Source organism: Strix aluco, chromosome 5, assembly GCF_031877795.1.
Source record: "Strix aluco isolate bStrAlu1 chromosome 5, bStrAlu1.hap1, whole genome shotgun sequence".
In the NCBI taxonomy this organism is placed as follows: Eukaryota; Metazoa; Chordata; class Aves; order Strigiformes; family Strigidae; genus Strix; species Strix aluco.
In genome coordinates, this window is record NC_133935.1 from 58827299 (window position 1) to 58845007 (window position 17709).

At 35.8% G+C, this 17709-nt stretch overlaps 1 protein-coding gene across 1 annotated transcript in view; it reads right to left on the minus strand.

Moving 5' to 3' along the window:
* Nucleotides 1–417: 417 nt before the first annotated feature.
* The window catches only part of SAMTOR (S-adenosylmethionine sensor upstream of mTORC1), a 34993-nt gene continuing 17701 nt past the window's right edge, over nt 418–17709 (minus strand). Inside the window, 3 exon segments of the mRNA XM_074827532.1 lie at nt 418–3708; nt 8507–8621; nt 13249–13422. Coding sequence (XP_074683633.1) covers nt 3079–3708; nt 8507–8621; nt 13249–13422 — 919 coding nt within the window. The 3' untranslated portion in view covers nt 418–3078.

Here is a 17709-nt window from a genome sequence, read left to right on the forward strand (position 1 = left end):
ATCACTATGTAAAAAAATATAGCAATGACCTCAGAGGGCCAATGTACAATGGGTGCTGCAAAGCTATTTCAGGGAGATACAGGAGAAATAATTAAGAACATCTAGAGAGAGAAGAGAGAAACTGCATTAGAAAGTGGCTGCATACTAAGTGGGCAGGCAAAGAAACACAATACAGGACCAACTGGAGGAACTCCAAAAACCCTTCCATAAATCAAAGGCCCCAACTGAAATACGGAAGCTGGAATTGAAGTACCAAATTTCGTATCTTTACTATAATTCAGCTGTTTGTAAAATAAACCCAATCCAACTATTTTGTTTGACAATAAGGGAAAATAACTATGCATCAGTTTCACTGGATTTCAGCATAAACCAACTGTACAATAACAAAAAAAGAACATCTCCACCCCAAAGAAACAATTTTTAAAAAGGTTTTCAGGTTCTTTTTTAATAAATGTGCTTTGTTCACAAAAAGTAGTGACATAAAGACAACAGAAATGCAAATACACATTTTTTTTTTTTCCTTTTTCTCTCCAGCACCTTAAGAACAAGAGATCTCTTGCACAGTCATAATTTTCAAATATTTCATAACCTAGAAAATTCTTCTTGCACCAAAGCCAAATATCCAACAACTCCTGATATCACCACTTTATTGTTCAGGGAGGTATAAGTATTTGTGTAAATTCCATTTTCCTCCTACACCACAACCTACTGTCCCTTGTTAAAAAAAAAAAAAAAAAGGCAACAAGAAAACCAAGCTGTTATGAATCTCAGGTCCCTAAACCACAACTACAGTGGTGTCACCAACCTGCCAAAAAGGCATGTTTTAAACATCATTATTTTAACCTATTTTGGGGGGATGAATCTTGATCTGAATTGCTTTTTTGTATTAATCACAAACCAATTTACATTAACCAATACCAACATATATGTTAGCTGGTATATAACTTTTTTTTTTTAAAAGGAGTATCAGTTAAAATGTTAGGTACACTTTGAAGTATGCACAGATTAAATTTCCATGAACAGCTGCATTTGTAGCACCAATATTTTAGCTTTAACGTGAGCACTGCTGGAGTCAGTGGTTAACTGGGAAGAAGAAAGGCTTTGAATGACAAACATTTTAGTGAAAGTGAATTGGTAAAGCATTAGATGCAAATACTTTTAGCCAATTTTGAAGCCACTGTGATTTCATTAGGGAAGTAATCTCTGTTAAAAAAAAATGTAAAATTTAACCATGATACTTGTATGTCTAAATTTTTGTTTACACATCACAATTGTTTGGTTTGTATATAACTATATCATTCAGACTGAATAATGAATTTGAATCAGGTATTAGGGAATGCTTTAAATTTAAGAAGAGACACAAAAAGTTTATGTTAAAGAATAAACCATTTCAGTCCAGATGATGTTTGGGTGTAAGCTGGACCAATGCGGGATGACTCTTTGTAGTAAACAGTATAAAAGAAAACCAGGTAGGTCAAACTGTGACACTTTCAGTGCAAAACTTCAATGGAAGGAGTAAGTTTCCTTTTTGTAGCATCCATACTACAACTTCAGTTCATCTGGTAACTTCTCTGTTATAAATACAACCAGGAAGGTTAATATGGTGTAAGGTATATTTAATCACAACCACCTGTGAAAATATATATTAGTATTTTCTGCCATGTTGCTGAAGTCAGTCTTAAAACCATGATGTGGCACCTTGTTCAAATAATTTATTATTAGGCACTTACATATAGATTTAACAGCCTAACACTCAAATCTGAAAATTCTGGCCATTATTTTTAAATGGAGGGAAATCTAAGCTAAACTAATACTGAATCCTCCATTTTCACCACTGAATAGTTTTTTTCCTGCAAAAACTCACAAATGTATTACACAAGTTAAAAAACTTAGTAGATGTAAAGCACTTCTGTTCCATCTCCTTACAGTGCAGACCGATTTTCAGAGAGCTATGGAGTTTTTATTTAACTAAACTGAAGATGTTTGGGTCCAAATAAGCAAACAAATAGTGTATGTTAACTTCACTTGTGTGTTCTGAATACACAACTTTTGTGCAAATATGTTTATCCTTGAAAAACTTGTATAATTGCGTCCCTTTTTACAGAATTGGTCTGTAGTTACCATATAACGTGGGAGATGTACAAATAAGGACAATTAAAGTTGTTTGTTTCTAAAATGCATAAATAATTTACTTTAAAACATGACAAAACCCACCCTGTCATGTGTGCCATGTGTCTGTCCCCCCCAAAAAAACACAGTTTGAAAAGAATACAGAACACCATAACTGCGGAAATACTGATATATGTTAGTGCTGATGAAATTGCAAAACCATGTTCCAGCTTTGAAGTGAAACATAATTATCTAGACGTACCATACTCCTCTGGGGGAGGATAACCTCTTCAGAAATCTCATGTCTAACTACTATTTATGTGATGAAATTACATAGTATGTATAACTATGGATGAATATATTCCAGTGTTTTGGTGTTACCTCAATTTGGTGTTATCTCAAGAGGGCTACAATTAACATAAAATCAAATGTGCAAGCATTATAGTTCCTCCAGCCTAGGCTTAACCAGAGTGAAACAAGTTTTGGAAAAAAAATTTTGTTCCACAATTAAGAAGGGACATGTGTAACCAAGTGTCTTAACCTATCTGCACATTTAATTAAAGTGCAAAATATTTCTTCCTACATATACTTCTCAGAAGCCCACCAACTCCAGTGCCTTAAGCTCAACCACATTGAGTTAAAATATTGAAACAACATTTAGCAAATTAAATAGAATTCACACTTCACAGCACTAAAGAAAAGAATGGTACCTTTCTGGAAAAAAATTAGTGATACAAATCTAAAGAAAGTAACAGCAATTTATGCTATGACATGAGTCATTTGCATAAAACTTGTATTTTTTCACTTTCATACAAGAATAAATTTTAAAATTCAAAAGTAGAAAAAAATAGCAAACTCTGTAAACCTTTGCATTTTCTTTATGCAAACCATTTTTGTGTTGAGCCCATGTTAGTATAGCAAAATTAGTTAAGCAAAAGGTTTGACTGAAAGGGCATTTCAACAACTACATTAACTTAGAAGCAATATAGGATCTTCTAGCTCATAGAAAGGAATTGAACTAGACTGGCTTTCTCCAGAGTCTGAGTCATAAGGAGCATCAGGTAGCTCCATAAAACCGTAAGCTAGCTGTTCATCTTCTGTATCTGATCGAACATAGCAGGAAGTGTTGGAATACTCCTCATCCTCTATACTGTTGAAATCCTGTGGGATATACAACATTCCTGGGTAGTTCCTGCTAACTAAGTCACTTGTTGTTTGCAGGGAAGTTTTCCTAAATGCCATCAGGTGCATGTGAGAAAACTTGGAATACTTGAAGCGTTTAAAACCCAAGGACTCTATGGCAATTTTCCAGCTTTTCATCATCATAGCCCGGCGATTCTGATGAGATGAATCAGGAGTTATTACAAGCAATAAGCCATTTAATACGAGAAGTTCATGTGCCTTCTTGCAGCATATCCATCGTTGATAGGGTGATGGAAAATAAGAAAGGAGTAGTGAGAAAACGACGACATGGAACAGTTCTCCAGGTAGAGAATCAATGGGATTTTTCAGTTGCTTAAGAAAGGCATCTATAGCATCTTGTGCCAGCTGGAGAGGTTGCTGAATCTGAAGATTTAAGAAGTCACATTTGTATACGCTCTGGTGGAATAAGAAAAACAGAAAACCAAACAAACATGAAGGTTAGTTTAAAGAGCAGATATAATCCAAACCCACAGACAATCAATGATAACCTCTGTGTTCCCTTGAGGAAATGTAAAGCCCGCTGAACATTCCTCTTGCTATTAAATCAAACAATCTAAAATAACAATTTAACACGTATTGTTAGCTTTCACAATTGCAAAGAAAAATTTTAGATGTGCAGTAATTTACTAGAGATTTGATAGCTGAGAACTGTTAATTTAAAAAAAAAAACACCCCACAACTGAAAAAAAGAAACTTAGCCCAAATAAAACAGCTATGTCACAAATGATTTAAGAAGAACTAGGATAAGCCTACATTGCTTTTGTTTCTCCAGATACTGAAAGCCTTTTGTAGGTTTTTATAAACCTGAAATCAGTAATTAGAAAATAAATTTGATATCTCAGTATTTCCACCAGTTCTTTGAAAAGAATCCAGGAAACTTAGTTTGGTCACTTGGAAAAGTGTCATTCTTTACTGCTACAGAAACAAAGAAGCTACAGAAAGGCAATACATGTTAGAAAGTTACAGTAACTAACTGCTTTGCAGCAGTGATACAAGTCCATGTTTTAACCCTGCTGTAAATGCAAAGCACAGCACTACACATTTGGGCAGTTATCACAGTAAGGTAAGGGCTATAAATTCACCTGTTAATCGTCTGTGCGCTCAAGCTGTTGAAGATGGGAAATGATGCCACAACACAATATACATAAGAGTAAGTTCTTAACATCCTTAATCACAGAGCATTCAAAAAATTAGGGTAATAATATGCTATTCACTACATTTAAGTTTTGACACTTTATATTCATCAAAACCCAGGACTGACTTCTTTCATAAAAAAAGTATTAAGATATAATGTTCTGATGTTATACCAACAAAAATTGTTATTAATGCCTGGAGAATGTGCAGTGAACAACAGACACTCAAAACAGGTAAGTGAACGTGAAAGCAGACACAAAACATTCTGTGGAACACATCTGAAAAGTAGTTAGATCTGCTGCATTTTCACACCACGAAAATATTTATAGCATGTTTGATGAAATAATATTCAAAAATCACTAGAACAGTATTGTAAAGGTATTCATGAAGCAACTGATATGCACAATTGTTTCCAAGTAGAAGCGAATGTTATTTCTGTTTATATAAAATCACATTATCTTCCGAGAGTATGCAGTAAATTAGAAAAAGTAATCAATGTTCAAAAAAAATCTGTGATTTATTTTTTCATTACCTTTAATCTTGGCCTCCAATATGCAAAAATCAAGAAAGAGACTTGCATTATGTGGCTACAATCAAGAAATTCTAATTGCAACCATTATACCTGCAGGGCTATATTCTGCTTCCTTGTAATACTTAGAACAGGAAATTAACAGTAGTAATTTCATTATATCCTCTAGTAAGTTTTAGAAGAAAGAAGTGCTTTGAAGAATAATTATTCAGAGTAACATGCCAACTTTATTTAGAAGCATGAGTTAGACATTATACATATACAGTTGGAAAAACAATTTAGACTGCAAGTATTTCTGAGTAGTGGAAAAATACTCATAAAACAGTTATGTAGAAATAATGTTAAAGACAATTGCAGGACTAAAGTATGTTTTGAGTGGAATCTGAACTCTGCAAGGCAGTTTTAGGACAAGAATGCTGCTGGAGACTGCTACTAAACTTTAGATATACAAGTCTTGAACTCTTGTTAAAGTCCTCCTTGACACTGAAACAGCAGTCATATTTCAGTGTATCCACTGACATTTAAGAACACAGTCCTACTTGTATATTCTAATTTTTAATTCCACTACCCTTCCAACCTCTTTTTTTTTTTTTGTCTCAGACTATATTTACTCCAATACATCATCTGCTGCACATTCAGCATGTTTCACAGCAGTATGAAATTGTATTTGGATTTTCCCAAAGTGGAGATCCTCCCTTCATTCCAATTTTGCCATCCTTTAGGCTTTTTTTTTGCCTTTTAATTATGCAGACAAACTTCTCTAAGGGAATAACCACTGCTAATTGTACTCTGGAATATCTGTGTTATAAGCAGAATATTTGAAGGAATATCTGACAAAAACACTGGGTCAAGAAGAAACCGGTTCAAAAAGAAAAAAAAACCTGTTTCAAAAAGAAACCTGTTTTTTCAGACACTGAAAATGAGTGAACAATGCCTAGCTAAAGAGAATACTAGTCTTTTCTTGGTGCAGTTCCCCTCCTCCTCAAAACACAAAACCTATTTTTAATGGAAGCATATTTCCATATTCATCTCTCTACAGTTTACATTCTCTCTATATGAAACAGATTTGAAGCATTCTGAAGACATTAATTCTCTTATTATATAACTAACATCTCAGTCCCTCTCCTAGTTTTCCCACAATTACACCCTTCTTATTCCTCAACTTAGGTGATGTATTTTACTCCAACTACTTAGTCTATATCTAAAGCATTTCGATATGCAGAAAGTGGATTAATCTATTTTTATTAAAGAAGGAATTATTTAACTCTCTATTCAACATCATTCCAGAAACCGACTTCCTAAGAAGCCTCTATGCTTCAATGGTTTTCAAAAAAGTATTTTGGTATCTTACCTAAAAGATCTGCTAAATCAGAAGATTTTACCAGTTCTTCTATTTTCAGCTTCTACCACTAAGTTATCAGATCAATTTTTCAGGTCAGAAAGCTACATTAACTACCATAAGAACCCTCTGGCTGTTATTCTGAAATCTTAAATCAGCCCAGGCAACTGCTGCCCTAAAGATAAATTTATTCAGGAGGTTATGGTGCTTATGCAGCTCAAAGCAGAGTCATCTTGAATACATCAGGGCTTATTAATGTTGTTTTGGAGGTGGGCCTAAGCTTATTCTAGCAGATGTGTTTGAGTGCACAAACTGTACTCCATGTCACTCCAAGAACCCTGCTAGCTAGGTTTCAAGGTGCCCTGAACACACCAAAGTATCCAAGAAAATTGAAGTAAGAGAAGCTGGTGAGCCTGAGACAAGCCTCACAGTAACCACGTTGGCCTGTACAGTAACACTCTGGGGAGTTCCTATGATCAAGCTATGGTACCATGTCAGCTGACAAGTAATTAATTATCTTATCATTACCTTGTACTGGGAGAGAACCTGAAGAACTGGTTAGTTCTTGCAGATACCTGACTACTCCCTCTCCTGTTGTCTGTCCTAGATTACTCATATTCCTCCATTACCTCCACAGAAGTAACCTTTATGAGACTCATCCAATAATGGTTTTGGTCACTGTACATGTAAATTGATTTTCATGAGAACAAAAGTAATTTTCTTATGAAAACAGCACGATAGACTAGAAAGCAAAATATTAACTATGCATACCCAAAAATTAATGGTTATATTTAGATCATGTAACTTTAGGTGCCTAGGCTCCTATTACAGTCACTGGAGAGCTAGTCAACACAGCCCAAGAGGTCAGAACACAAATCACCTTACCCTGAAACAGCAGACCTTTAGGTTTCATGGACTATCTTTAATAGATCTCCACTGACTGTAATTGGAACTTAAACCCCAGATGTAGACACCCATGATCTATGTAACTCAGCTAGAAATTTACTTGCCAAGTATTACCATTTTAGACTCCATAGGCTGTCATTTCAGTGGCACGTGTCTCCTTTACATCCTGTGTCATGCCCAAGAGCCCTATGCAGAAGTCCTACAGCCTTTCAAGTGGTGGAAGGCAATCACGTTTGGGCAACTGATGCCTATTCTTCAAATCAGGCAAGATGGGAAACTCAAAGTTTCTTTGTGTTTTAGATGAAACTAACATTGAATTGCTTTAAAAGCAATTTATCAGACTCAGATTTTTTTCAAGAATATATTTCATTTATCTCTAAGCATATATGCAGAAATATAAATTAGGTGTTACTGGACTAAACCTGGTACCCACAACAAAATACCATCCATTTACTATGTAAGCCACACTGCAGCAAATAAGAGAACATTACTTTCAAGTTAATCGTATTATTGTACCCGTACACTTCTTCTCACCTCTCCACTTCTAAAGAGGGTTACCTTAGGCCACTGATTTTAAACTGTAAGTGGTCAAGATGTGTATGATCAAAGGTTTTTCTGTTAGAAAAGTATTCCTTTCTGTATCTTTTCATTTTCATTCCATTTTGTCATTTTGCTTAGTTGATAAATGCTATTAGGACTGACAAAAGTTAGGTCAAGAGCAAAAGACAGAAAGAACATACAATTACAGTAGAATTAATGCATACTACCAAGAGAAAATGTTTCCCCCAAAAGTGCTGATAAATTTGTCCACAGGATTGTGGAATTTCAGTAATATTTTAGCAATAAACAGAAAAGCCCCCTTCTGGTTACTAAAACTCCCCAAGTACAGTCACTGATCATTTCCTTCTGTCAGTGAATGCAACTTCTGAGAGGTTCATGCCTGAGCATTAGCCTACTCCATTTTTACTTAGACCTTTTAAGATGCAAGGACTCCTCTGAAATGCCATTAAAAAGATGGCTACGAAAAGTTTTCCAATTTTAAGGTTCACAACCGCATTATGAAGACATAAGTCCTGAAAAAAGTATCAGATTTTTAAACCAAAACACAACTACAGTTTAGAGCCTGTTCATGGGAAAGGATGTAGTAGGAGGGCCACAGTTACTATTAAAGCACAGATATTTGGGATATACACTTAAGTATTAAACATACTTTTTCTACAGTCATTTTGAAGCATTCTAAAAATATCTGAGAATCAAATTTATATTAAATTCAGCACATTACATACCTCAACAGCTGGAACAATATCTATGCCAACTGTCAGAAATTCTTCAAACTTCAGAAATGGATTAAAGCAGCTACCAACATCAAGTAATCTGATCTTCCCCAAGGAATGGAGCAATCTAAGAAGCAGCAAGAATTGAGTTTTATCAAATATTATTTTTGAAGCTATATTCTGAATTACAATTTCAGATAACTAATGCAAAAAATATTCTCATAGAACACCACAGTAGTGACTAATAGAAGTGAATGCTTTACTTGAATGGCTGAGATACCTAACTCCATCAGTAAAGCAGATGGTCCTCAAGAAGAACAGTTATGTTCAGAGCAGCTGTAATACTATTAACTTGTGTACCTGTAGTAAGAAACTGAAATGGGAACCTGTGTATCCACTAGACAGGTGTTCTCTATTGCTTAGTGTTTCCCACTTACCTTTTTGTGGTATTTATTGGTGTTGAAGTCACACAAGTCACCAGAGTTAAAAAAGAGAAACTGGCAACAGTCTACGACATACCTACTTGTCAGTCCCATTTTAAAGGGCATCTGAAGTCAAGTGCCATAATTGGTTTAATAAAGGCAAGAGAACACATAATAGTATTCCAAGGTAAACAAAAAAATCTCTAAAAATGAAAGCATTTAGTTATTCCCTGCAAAAGTTTTAAAATACTTTATTTGCTTTATGTTAGCTAATATTTTTTTAAAATGGATGACTACTGGAGGTTCACTCCAATTCTGTTTTCAATGGATGCTGTTAAAGAGTCAGATCAGTCCATACAGAGCCACAAACTTAGAAACTGGCTGTTCAAGTTGTAGGGAAGTGATTCTGAACATCTAAATGAACCGAAGTAACTACTTGGGGGAAAAAATCCCAGTCTATTCCATGCCATGCAATCAGTTCTCTTTTGGAGTACCCAAAAGCTTTTTAATGAGAAATAGTCAAAAAAAGAGAGTCCCAATCATAGTAATTCTGAAGTACTCAAAAATGATGATTTATGCCATAAGAATTCTGGACAACCTGTTAGTAAGCCAAAAATTTACCTCCTTATCTGCTACTGTGTGATGACACTACTGTTCAAGGTGGAATTAAAGATAAGAAGGCCAATGGCTGTAATGCTAAATACTGAACTATGCTACCAAATAACAAAAGGTGAATGATTTAGAAGAAAAAAAAGAGGGGGGGGGAGGGGATTAACTTGTGAAATCATGACTTACTGCTTGGATCAATAGGAAGCGGTTGACAGACTGCTGAGCACACTTTAATACTTTAGTTTCAGAATGCTGCACCCGTTCCAAAACATGCAAAAAAAACCCCAACCCACTAAAAAAACCCCACCAAACAAAAAAAACCCACACTGAATAACTGGCCTGTCACCTTCTCAACCAGATTCCAAAACTTCCTGGAGTAAAAATAACTGGAGAAGTGGGAGATCAGAAAGAAATTAGCAGACTGAAGAAACAAGGAGAGGACATTCTTGTACTGTCTGGTGGAAACTCCCCTTACAGCACAGCAGAAGATACGCTGGAGGCTGGCAGATGAGATTTGCCTTTTCTTGGAAAGCTCTCACATCATCTGTGATCAACTGCAAAACCAATCTGAAACGTCTTTATGAAGATAAAGTCATCATTGCTCTTTCTTTAAATTAAATATATATTTTAAAAATAGAAAAGATTCCTGACAACTTTTGAGGACAGTGACTGTGCCTTGCCTGCAAAAGCATCCTTATCTTCCAAAGGAAGAATCTCCCTGACCAATCCCTAGAGAAACATTTGTTATCTTCAAGTTTGCAGCCATAGGCATTTTCTTCATGACTAAGGCAGTTACCAGTATATATAATGCAGCATCAGATAACATCAATGCACCTGTACAGAAGTACTAGCAGTTAGCTATCTTGTCATTTAAAGGTTTTGCCTTGTCCTCGCACTTAGTCTAACTTGATACACTGTCCCTCTTAAAAGAATTAGAATTTGAATGTTGCACTCTTATCATTAATATCAAGGACTCAGCTGTTGAATACATCCTACATTCAAAAACATTGTTCTTTAGTTTTTTTACTTTCCTTGCACTCTGAATTTGGAGGCCCCTGCTAATAACAGCAGATAACAGCCACTTTTATCTTGCAGGACTGAGCCACTTTGATGCCCAGCTTCACAACAGGTGCAGTTGCAGTGTTAGATACATAAGAACTCATTCTGGGATGGAAGGAAGTATCATGGACAATATATTACTTTTCATATAGATGAAAGTGAAAAAAAAGGACTGTTTGCATCAGTTATTTCTGTAAGACTCCCCAATTTTAATCTGGCAAAGAGGTGAGCAACATGAACTGGAAATGCGTTCAAAGTAGCTGTGTGACTGAGTTACAGTAAACTTTGCACTTCTGGTTCCTACGATGTTTCCTACCATCACTTTCAGGACCTGGCTGAGTGCTTCCTACTTCTCTCCACATCTCCAAGCATCTTTTTCCTACCCAAGGAACTCTTTATTCTGGAGCTAGCCTGCTTTGCTCCTTACCAAGCAAAGTACAGTCTGTCTACAGTGGCTTGCCAGTAAAGGTAAGCTCAGAAAGAGCTCCTACATAAGCAACCTGGTTTTAATACTACTTGAGACACGATTATATATGGGAAGAACAAAATTATTGCCCTTAGACTTACCAGAGTAAAACCAAAAATGACAGGCTTAGCCATACCTATAGACAACCCCACAACTCTTATTTGTAGCATTACATGACCAGAATAGAGTCACAGTATTTGAATGTGTGTGTGTGGGGGGAGGTTCCCCCACATCGATTGTACCAAGACCTCACCAAGATTCAGACTTCACTAATTGATCAGTGTAGACATGGTAGAAAAACATTTCAGGAGGATAGTATGTTTTGTGTAATACACAATCCATTTTCATTCTGATAAACACTGTAATTTCTTTTATAAGGCATAGAGGAAGAAATTGAATTTTGATTTCTCTGGGCAGTAACTTCAAATAGCTATGCCTTGTTGCTTTAAGGTCTGTACAGCTACTAAAAGCCATACTATCATTTGGTGCTTACTCAGGTAAATATTATGCATCTTGCCTTTGCCAGGTATGTCTTTATGAATGTATGTATTTTTAAAGTTTTGAGAATGAAGATAAAAACTCAACATCACTCATTATATTAAAAAATACTTTAAAAATTATTTAATTAAAACTTCTCTGTTAACTACTTTCTGTACACACTAGTCAGAACAAAAGGTAAAGCTACAGACTACTGGTAGCAAGAAGAAACTCATGTGAAGTTAGCTCTGCAATGGCCATCTTAAACTGTACAAAGTATGAAGACAGAGTGCATGCGAAGAGAGCACTAATGCTTTACCATGACAAGGCCTCCCAGTGGAAGACAAATCAACTTTAAGTACTGTATAATCATCAAACCTATTGATTTAAACAAATAAGTACCAACAAACTCTATTTATAGTAATGCTAAAATTACGTGTTAACAAATGCCAGCAGATTTGAAATGTTATAAGGTATTTGTATCTCATCAGCCCTTTATGCTAAAGTGCCTGGCAGTTCTCATAAAAAACAGGTATTCATTTTGAGGCTGGTTTAGCAAAATGATCACTAAAAAGAGGGGTCTGGGGGTAAGTCAGCTTATGAGAAGCCACTACTGTCATTTTGGAAGCATCTGTTTTGTCCTGTCATAATAGGACAATAACAGGGGAAATGTTTTCATTTTGCCTGTAGCTATACAGCTACATAGGCATCTTTATGCCTTTTGCGAGTTATTTTAGAAACATGAGAAACCACAAAAGATAGCAGGTTGTCAGGACAGACACATCTGCTAATAACATTAGTAACATGCTTGTTCCTTTCCTAATACTAGATCTAACTTAAGTGCTGATCACAGAAGACATGCTACAATAATGAGAAAAATCTCTTCACAAAACAAACACCATAAGAGACAGTATGAACTGATCTGTAAAGAGTATGAAGTCACAAGTGTAACTTATGATAATATGCTTATGCATTCATTATTTATTATACTTGCAAAATATTAAATTCTTTCCATCACACACGGAATAGCCACAAACATGACCCACGTTATTTAGGAAAAAAAGGAGGGTGGGACTGTAACTGAAATAAAGCTAATCCTGAATGCCAAAAATAAAATTCTTACTTGAGTGAAGGTCAAAACCAAAATTAAAACTGTTGTTAGGAAAATACCTCAAGGATACTACAACTTCTGCAGAACCAGTCATCAGAAAGCTAGCACATTTAAAATTAAGGGTTATAATTCAAAATTGCTTTTGAAGTGTATAATTGGAATCAAGAGTTTCTCTGCAATTATTTATGAAGAGAAAGTTTTAAGTACTCTGATATTTACATTTAGCACTTAGTACTTACATAAGCAATTGACTTTTCAACAGTGTTGAACAGCCATTAGATTCTAACTTAATTAACGTCTTCCGTATTTCACCTCAAGGTTTCATATAAATCGCATTGCTACCAATGACATACAAAAGTGAAATTGCTCTAACACTTAAATGAAGATGCCTAAGTTGTCATTCTCAAGTAATTCTTTTTATGGCATGCACCAAAATATACTACAACATAAATATTTCTTGAAACATGTATACAGTCACATGAAAATTCCCCTTCTTAACTATTAAAATTACATCAGACTGATCAAATATGTTATGGGGAAAAAACGTCCAGGTCAGTCTTATCACACAAAGAGGGGGAAAAAAATAGTCTGGAAAACAAGTAAAACTTACTCTTCTGTTATAGCTTCATGATTTGTCAAGCCAAAGTTTGGCAAGGGATCTTCAATCTTGGGAGCCTGGGAAACATTTAAAGCTGGAGTGGTCTTAGAAGCAAGAAGTGCTCTTTTTTCATCTTTCTCAAGTGCTTTTCTTTTCCCACCATTCTGAAAATATTCTCGGCATACACTGAGAAGACAAAAAGAAAAATTCCCCAGAAAAACAGAATGCTATTTTTGGTCATTACTATAGAAAAGATACAAGACAGAAGTTTAAGATACACAAGCACTGTCAGCTTTTAAACAAATCTGGGTTTTACTACAATTTTGGTAAATCCACTTTACAAAAGATGCGATACACCCAAAGGACACACTTGAAGTCAAATGGTGTTTTATTTCCAAAAGTTAGGCCATAAGTCACAGCTGAGTAGAGATTCAAAATAGTTTTATCTGGATAGACTTTTAGAGCAAGACAGCAGAAGTCCTGTCAGAACATCACCAGAGGGCAAACTTCAGCTGTCACCTGAGCACATTTCTCCACTAAGGTGCAAAGAGTTATTAACTAGCTCCCCATAAATGCAGGGGCTTTTGAAACCTCTGTGTCTTGCAAGGCACATAAAGTGGGGGAAAAGAAACATAATCCAGGCTATGGGCTGATTTACATACACCAGTTTTTAATTGAGTTTGCCTGGGGTGTTTTCTGGTTTTAAGTAACACGTATCTGCAGTAGCTATATTACTGTGGAAGACTTATTTCAGCTTTTAGTTTTTTCTCCATACTTAATTATTTTGCTAATAGGAACCAGAACAAAATAATCTGGTCATACTTGAACAGAAATGTTAACCAGTTTAAAGGAATCAAAAAAGTTAAATTGCACCTCCATACTTCAACCAGTAGTCAGCATTAGTGTATGAGAAGCAAGCATTATGTTCGGGAACATCTAAATTTTGTCCACAAAATAGAACTAGAATTGGAAACAATTTGTTGCTGTGAAATTAAAAAGCCTGACTCACCCTGCACAAAGCAGTATTTTTAATTAGATGTGCCAGCCAAGTATTTGCACGGAAAGTTTAACAGAAATAGTACTTGTTTGAATGATGTTTTCATAACAACCCATTTTTATGATCTTTCTTGAAATTCACTCAATTTTCCTCTAACAAAGCTGCAGAGGCTTGAAGGAAACATTCCAGAAAACATAAATTCAAGTGTAGTTTAATAACACCTTATACAAATCAGGATCAAGGTAACACAGTATTTCACATCACAGATTCAGGAAAGGACATGTTGGTACAATGCTGCATTTAAATCACAAATAGAGACAAGGACTTGGAATACACAGGCCTTATCTAAGCGTTGGTGAGAGTATAGGCACCAAATATATTCAGCCTCTCCACCATATAAGACATGAAGGAAAAAAGAGTAATTGGAGTTGAGTTTCCCAAAGGGAAACATACACAATCAAACAGGTATAGACAGAAGTCCCTTTGCTTTACTCCAAGATGACAGGAAATGGCCACCTTGAGTCAGTAAACATATAATTACAGCAGCACATTATGTCCAGGTTACTAATTCTTGCCATGAGGGAGAAAAAATAAGTTATCCTGGACACATTTCTGTGCTGACATGCTTATAGGACCTCAAGACCAAAACTGATCTGTGTCTAAAACTCAAAGCACAGGCAAGTTTTACTTGCTCAAGCACTCTCGCACTAAATATAAAAAGTCTAAACTGCAGACAGTAACCTTAGAGCAGAAAAATACAGCTATATGAGAAAAAGTCAGTAAACATTGTATTTCTAATTAACAAGTTTATAGTTACAATTCCTCAGTAACCAAAGCTATTTTCAGACCAAAGAGAAGCTGGATGGAATAAAGAAATAAAATCCACATCTTAACAGTATGCAGCAAGATCACATGCAGAAGCATGAATAGCAGTCCAGGCTGCAATACTCCCAGATATCTAGACTGTGAAACCATACCAACTCCATCCATCAGAGACTGCATGTTTGGAAAGACAACAATTCTAAAAATAACAAGATTAAAGCAGAAGGAGACAGTTATTTAACTTAGCAGAAAAGAGATTAAAAAAAAGTCAGTAAACAAGAGAACCCTAGAAAAAACACTTGAATTATTGCTTGTATGCTAATAAAAGTATATTTTACACTATATTGTATTATTTGTTTATAAGCATATGATCAATTCAGAACTATTTAATTCTGTGTGTCATTTAGTCTAAGGAATGAAACTCAGAAAAAAATATCTTTTTCCTCACTGTTTATGAGCTACTTTACTATTTTGTTAGCATCTTGCAGCCTCTGTTTTTATTCTAAGTCTTTTTTCTCATTATATCTCTTAAAACATCCAGAATCAATGGTAGTTTAAATAATGTTGCACTGCCACTGACATGTATGTCAGTACACATTAAAAAGTTGACAACCTTGGAGAATTTATTATTTTTTCTCGACTATTGATGTTATCAACCTTTTAACTCACTAGTAGCTGGGATGTTGCCCAGCTTAGCACTTAATGAGCTGTTACACTGAAGAACCACCTACTTGTAAAGTGTAGTGTAAATTCTTGTCAGTGAGAATCCATTTCTTCCTCCTTCTTGGTGCTGGTGCAAATCAGTATTTTTTCCATTCTTCTACCCCTGCCTATCATGTCAATTGAGTTCTCATAATTCTATATTCTTCTTAACTGACCTTCCTTGTCTGTACATAAGACACTATCAAAGTCAACCATAAGGAGAAGCATCTTCTATTCCTGGGTTTTCACTGGTGGACAGAGGGGCCAGAGCCACAGGAAGGCCCAAAACAGCGTAAAATTCTTCACATTCAGATCCTATTCTGCATACCTGTGCAATACTACAAGGAAGCAAAAAAACCCCAACCACCAAATCCACCTATCCAAATGAAAAATCCTGGGCAACACTGCATTTATTGACCACTGAGGGTTATCTTCCTTTTACACCTTTCTGAAGTTACAATGATCCTGACAGGATCATTGCATTTGCCCTTTTGGCTCCCAAGGCCTCAGAGGAGCTGCCTATGTACTCCCCTCACAGAAGTGGACCTCACACCTTCCGGGAGGTAACAGTGAGCACGTGGGCAGTCACTGCGCAGTAGCTAACCAGAGGCAATGCACTCTGTAGTTTAGCCTATGATAACTTACTGATGTAGCCACATGTTTAACTTCATGGCCTTTAAAAGCCATCATTGATCACACTGTAGTTTTGAGCATGCAGTTATCTAAGACTCTACATTTAACAACTGTCTCAAGTAATGAACAGAGCACCTCTTAATTATCTACAAAGAAAAATAAAATTAAGAAATCTATTTTATAATTCTGAGAACTGACATGGCTCCATTTTTAACTGACATTTAAGCGTTCAGTCTTTGATGATACAATATTAGCTCTACAATTAACATACTTGTGTAGAATTGTGCAATGTAAATGCTACCTGGGCTAACGCTACAGTTTACACAAACAGCAAAATGAACATTTCAGGTCTAAACTGTTCAAGTTCGCTGGCAGAGAAACAGGTGAAGTGTCCAGTTCATGTCTTTGTTTTTTTAAAAAAATAGTCATTTAGGTATTTCTTCAGTGAAACTTGTTTTCCATACTTCAAAACTCAAATGGTAAAGAGCCAGTTCAAGTTGATCCCCCTGCTCTGCCATCTGGGCTGGACACATACAGGAAGTTTCCGTAAAAGCTGATATGAATACATATACATTTGTTAATACTTTCCAGCAACAGAAGAGAAGGTTCATTTTCAAATACAGCAATCAAAACCAAGGGTTTCAATAGAATATACACTGAAAAAAAAAGGAGAGGGGAATTGCCAAAGAAACACCATATGAAATTTAAAAGCAACCAAAGACTGAGTAGTTAGTAGTTCTTGTCAAGTAGCAATGAATAACTAAATTAAAGATGGTGTGGTCAGCTTTTATCATGCAAAAAGGAGTTTCCAATAGCTGTTATCAATGCTCGAGGGTTTCAAGTAGCCCGTTTTACAGGCTAAGAACTGACACAGTCCATCTCTCTCCTCCTGCTTTATAATGAGGAAGAGGTGAGCTTGACTTATGTTCCTTACAATATATACTAACGAAACCCTAATACTGAAGATAAAGTTCAGTGAGGGTACAGAGAAATAACATACTTCCCTTCAGAGCTGAAGGAGGGTCTAGACTTCTCATCATTTCTGTCCACAAAACGTTTCTCCCCTCCTCCCACACACTGAGGACTAAGTTTATTAATGTCAATTTACAGACCTGCTGGCCTGAAAAACACCCAAAGTGTAAACTCTTCTACAGGTTTAACCCACCCACCCCCCAATCTCCAAAGAAAATCAAGAAAGGGAGAATTCTCAATTGTCCTTGAGCACATTAATCATACCTAGAAGAGCAGAAGTGTTTCCTGTGGGCTGGAAAATATTTTGCGATTGTCATGCGCACCCAGCTTCAGGTTAAGGAAATCCT